A 5,395-nucleotide genomic window follows, 5' to 3' on the forward strand; every position below is an offset into this window, starting at 1 on the left:
TTCCCATTCTCTCAGGAGACACATAGTTGCATTTTCTAGAAACGTAATAATTTCTTATTTCAAACAATGGAATCGATTTCGAGTCATTAGGAATCGTGCTTAGAGAGCTGATGACCAATCAGCCCATTTAATTTGTGGGGGGAGGGGGGTAAACCTTACACAGTCCACATGGAGATGTCACTATGGGGATCAGGAGGGATTTTCCTCTATCTCCCCTCCCCCCATACTAGAACTGTGTCATCACAGATCACACATGGACACATTACAGGGAAGAATACATCCGGGATTGGAGAGGAAAACAATTCATCTGTATGGAGATTCATTTTCCTGCCCATCCCTCACTCAGCACTATTGTGTACGGATATGAGGATAGGCGGGGGGGGGGGGGGGGGATTACGAGCAGTAGTTTCTCTTTACTTATTATCGCACGACGCCCATGTTGGGGGTTCCACTGTTACTGCAAATATTTTAAACCATTAAAATATTGGCAGGCAATTGAATATAAATTATATATATCAGCCAATAGGAGCTTTTAGGTAATCATACAGATTTATCTTCTCAAAAAGTTATAACATTCTCAACACAGGAGACTTCCTAATCATTGTAAGATGAGCGGAGGATGAGATCTCCCGATCATTAGAATGATTCTCCTTTAAACTTTTACATACTAAAACAAGTGAATGATCTAGAAGAGGAAATATTGATCAGCGCCCATCTCTGATGTCTGTGTGCTATTAGATGTGTAGAAGAGATGCGGAGCACTGTGTGCCGTGGGTGTAGGTAGGTATGTGTGGCTCTGTTAGGATGAGGTGAGTGTAGGTAGGTATGTGTGGCTCTGTTAGGATGATGTGGGTGTAGGTAGTTATGTGTGGCTCAGTTAGGAGGAGGTGGGTGTAGGTAGGTATGTGTGGCTCTGTTAGGATGATGTGGGTGTAGGTAGGTATGTGTGGCTCTGTTAGGAGGAGGTGGGTGTAGGTAGGTATGTGTGGCTCAGTTAGGAGGAGGTGGGTGTAGGTAGGTATGTGTGGCTCTGTTAGGAGGAGGTGGGTGTAGGTAGGTATGTGTGGCTCTGTTAGGAGGAGGTGGGTGTAGGTAGGTATGTGTGGCTCAGTTAGGAGGAGGTGGGTGTAGGTAGGTATGTGTGGCTCTGTTAGGAGGAGGTGGGTGTAGGTAGGTATGTGTGGCTCTGTTAGGATGAGGTGGGTGTAGGTAGGTATGTGTGGCTCTGTTAGGAGGAGGTGGGTGTAGGTAGGTATGTGTGGCTCTGTTAGGAGGAGGTGGGTGTAGGTAGGTATGTGTGGCTCTGTTAGGAGGAGATGGGTGTAGGTAGGTATGTGTGGCTCTGTTAGGAGGAGGTGGGTGTAGGTAGGTATGTGTGGCTCTGTTAGGATGAGGTGGGTGTAGGTAGGTATGTGTAGCTCTGTTAGGAGGAGGTGGGTGTAGGTAGGTATGTGTGGCTCTGTTAGGAGGAGGTGGGTGTAGGTAGGTATGTGTAGCTCTGTTAGGAGGAGGTGGGTGGCTCTGAGAAGAGCCTTTGGGGGGTGTAGATGAAGGAGGCCTCCGGCTGCTTGGATTTATTTCTTCTTCGGAGCGGCCTTCTTGGGCTTGGCTGCTGCCTTGGGTTTGGCCGCCTTCTTAGCCGGACTCTTGGCGGCTTTTTTGGGCTTGGGTGCAGCTTTGGGCTTCTTGGGGCTCTTTGTCACCTTCTTGGCAGCTGCAGCCTTTGCCGGTTTCTTGGGGCTCTTGGCCGACTTCTTGGGGGATTTTACTGCCTTCTTGGGGGACTTGGCCGCCGGTTTCTTAGGGGACTTGGCTGGCTTTTTGGCCGCAGCTGATGGCTTCTTTTTGGGGGCTTTCTTGGCCTTGTCGCCCTCTTGCTGCTTCTTGTTGATCTTGAAGGATCCGGAGGCTCCATGTCCTTTCACCTGGACGAGGCTCCCCTTAGTCACCAGCGCCCTGATGGCGACCTTGAGGCGGTTGTTGTTCTTCTCCACATCGTATCCTGAGGCGGCCAGGAGCTTCTTGAGGGCGGCCAGGGAGACCCCGCTGCGCTCCTTGGAAGCGGCCACGGCTGTGACGATGAGATCGGACACGCTGGGACCGGACGGCTTCTTGCTGCCTTTCTTCCCTCCTCCGGCTGCCGCCTTCTTAGTCGCCTTCTTCTTGGCGGCGGGCTCCGCTGGAGGAGCGGCGGCTGGGGCGCTCTCAGTCTCAGACATGATTCTAGAAAGTCTATTGGACAGATAAACTTCCCCACTCACCTCTTCTGGGATTATATAGTTAAACGTCCTGCACTGCTATTGGTCGGTACACAACAATCCTCCTGCTCTGCTATTGGTTACACATCAGACACGCCCACTCAGTATCATGGAGTAGTTGGAGAATCTTCTCTCTCTTGTTGTGTTTCCCCAGTAGATAGAAAACCGACTTTTATGTGAAATAGAACGCTGTCCGATCTTCATCGGGGACCCGATCTGCTCACTGGACTGTCACTTATCGGGGGTCACTTACAGCTGCCAGGAGCTGCTGAGGAGGCTGAACACAGAGGCTGCAAACACCTCCATCCTCCTGAGTGTGTGTCCCATTCTTCCTTCTATCTTCTTTTCTACACAAATTCTACACAGAAAACAATCTTCTCACATCTCCCTCTAGAATGATCTTCACATTAGATGAGTAAAGAGTGACCACCAGGAAACATTTCCCTCTAATACAGAACTCTGCTCATTTATAGCTGAGTAGAAGGAGCCTGGAAGAAAAACATCAGCCGGTGACATGAGATCCTTGTGTGATGTGATGGGAGAGATTGTTATACATACAAATGTCTCAGCTGATTACACAATGTCATGTTTAATATACAATGTATCATTATCTGCTCACCATGATAAACATGTTTTTATACAAATACTCTGAGTATGTTTATTGTCACATATTGCTGCAAATCTATACTGGCGGCTACTCAGGTATAATGTCATATAGAGGTAAAGAAGTCACTCTGGAAGACCTCGCCTCTATTAAAATGTAATCTGCCCCCCTCCATTCCAAGCACCGCTCTTCTAGTGTTAATCAATTCCGGCTAATCCGGAAAATATACAGCGCCAAGAAAAAAGCTTTCCATGATCCTAATCACATCAAAAGTCCATGTATCTCATAATTCAACAAATTTCCAAATTTACAGTGAAAGGAGGAAAATAGTCAAATACGATATATTTATCGAAGCATCACAAACGTGTCACCCACATCTCTGTACAAAGAGCCGGACATACGCAGTTTTTATTCCTATTCTTCAAAAAGGATATATTTTATCAATGTGATAAATTGTATTATTACTGTCAGATGAAGTGCACTCTAAAGGCAAACACTTTGTCTTCTTATCGCACTCAGACTTGTAATGCAGGTGAATAGTAATGAGGGGAAATGTGATCACAGGACATCATTCTCTCATCTCTTTTCATTCCAATCTTTCTATGCTGATCGTCTACTCCCCGCTAAACTCATCCAACCAAAACCATGCACACCTACATAGAGCTCCAATGTCAGAACACATTGTACTCCATATTTCCAGAAATTATTTTCCCTCTTGGCTATTAATAGACCACGTCTATGATGGCTCCTAGTTGCTATATTTAAATCTCCCGCCATAATTCTACTGGCCGTTAGGAAGATTCAGCCGCATTATACCGCTAAATCCGACATTGTAGAAGTTCTATTCATAAATCTGTTCATCTTCCTCCAAATGACATCACTTGTGTCGGTTTTCAGCTTCCAAATATTTCCTCCAAAGCGGTAAAATCCTCGAAGATTCCTTCCACAAGCCCGCCAAGTAAACCCAATCAATTATTTTCTATTACCAAACCCAATGGATCTTCTCAGAGCCACCCACTTCTATCTAAGAAGGAGCCGGACATGCATGTTTGGGAGATCTGATTGTATAATTAGACACCGAAGATTGTGATCCGGGTGGGGGGGGGGGGCAATGTGTTATAATGACACCTGTCTGTCCTAACAGCAATTATGAGTCTCTATGATTTTATTGTCTAATATAACACATTGAATTGATGTGAATTTAGATAAGCAGATGATCTCCTTATAGGGACTGGTTTCCATTGTCCTCCATCCTTTGGATTAGACACATTGCTAGGATATGGGACCCAAATCCAGGTTCAGGATTCAGAGTAAAGCTGGATACACACTATCCAACTTTTGTGGTTAGATTTCCTTCAGATTCACCTTTTCTATGTAGTGCAAGGGCCTGCCAGATTGCATACAAATTGAAAGTGTATAGGTATGACCTCATATTATATGGTTTTGGTAAGTCTGAAGGAAAAAAGTCTTCAGAAAATCTTATAGTGTGTATGGCCCTTTAGACGCTGTGCATGCAGATCTTAATTTATATATATATAATTGTCATTGCAGGTGAGAAGGAAATAGTGAGAGAGGGTCGGAAAGCATTGGATCAGATTCCTCTTTCTGCATTTTGATGAAAATGCATCCAATCAATGGGAGGAAAGGAGAGTAAGAGTATCCAGGAGACACCTTCATACCTCAGAAAGGGACTTTGCCACCTCTCCCTCGTCCTCCTGCACAGTGCTGGATGGAGGGCCCAGTCTGGATCCTCACTGCAAATGGCTTCTGAAAAGATAAGTGTGCCTTTATTTGCAGGTTAAGGAAATCTTAACCAACGGAAATCTGCTGCCATTCTAAACACTGGCCACATACTATGCAATCTTTTTTAAAAATCGTCGGTTAGCTATAAAGTGCCTTTTAGTTTTGTACTAAAGAAAAATGTACAATCAGATCTTTTAGTGTATGTTCAGCTAAAAAGAACCTTCTTTCTCCACAAATTTGTTCTAAAATTGCTAGAAACTCACATAACTCCGGTAGCAATGTATAAATATCAACATAGACAGCCCTTTGTATGAGAAGGTGGGTGGCCCTGAGAAGGACCTTTGTTGGGGTGAAGTGGGTAGGTGTTGGCGTTTATCCTCCGAATCACCAGATATTATTGTCAAAAACGATGTCATATTTATAGAATATTACTCTAAAAAAGAAATTATATATACGAATAACACCTCTTCCCTGATTAAACCTGAGCGGACCTGATAGGAGACTAATCGAAAGGGGCGTGGCCACAACATATTCGTATTCTGTAGAGAATTTTACGTTCTTAGAACCTTGTAACATTTGGCGGATTGTGTGATACAAAGAGGAAACCGATCTGGTTCTTAAGGCATGAAATAGTTTCTTTATTCATTCATTGTACATATTTATGTGTCATGGTTACTACCAGACATTTCTTGTTATACATATTCTGCTTGTGATATGAGGACAATCTTTCACTGATAAATGTCTGAAAGAGACATAAATTGATGATCAGATCTGTATGTGATGATTTCCC

The 5,395-nt window shown here is 44.4% G+C and overlaps 1 protein-coding gene across 1 annotated transcript; it reads right to left on the reverse strand.

Annotated features, from left to right (window-relative positions):
- Positions 1-1,574: 1,574 nt before the first annotated feature.
- On the reverse strand, positions 1,575-2,219 carry LOC309544010 (histone H1B-like; the record flags this gene model as incomplete). Its single annotated transcript, XM_082276409.1, has 1 exon — positions 1,575-2,219. The coding sequence occupies one exon, from the start codon at positions 2,217-2,219 to the stop codon at positions 1,575-1,577; it is 645 nt and encodes a 214-aa protein (XP_082132535.1).
- Between the last annotated feature and the right edge of the window lie 3,176 nt (positions 2,220-5,395).

The sequence above is a fragment of the Pelophylax lessonae genome (assembly GCF_965119305.1).
Source record: "Pelophylax lessonae genome assembly, contig: HAP1_SCAFFOLD_607, whole genome shotgun sequence".
Lineage (NCBI taxonomy): Eukaryota > Metazoa > Chordata > Amphibia > Anura > Ranidae > Pelophylax > Pelophylax lessonae.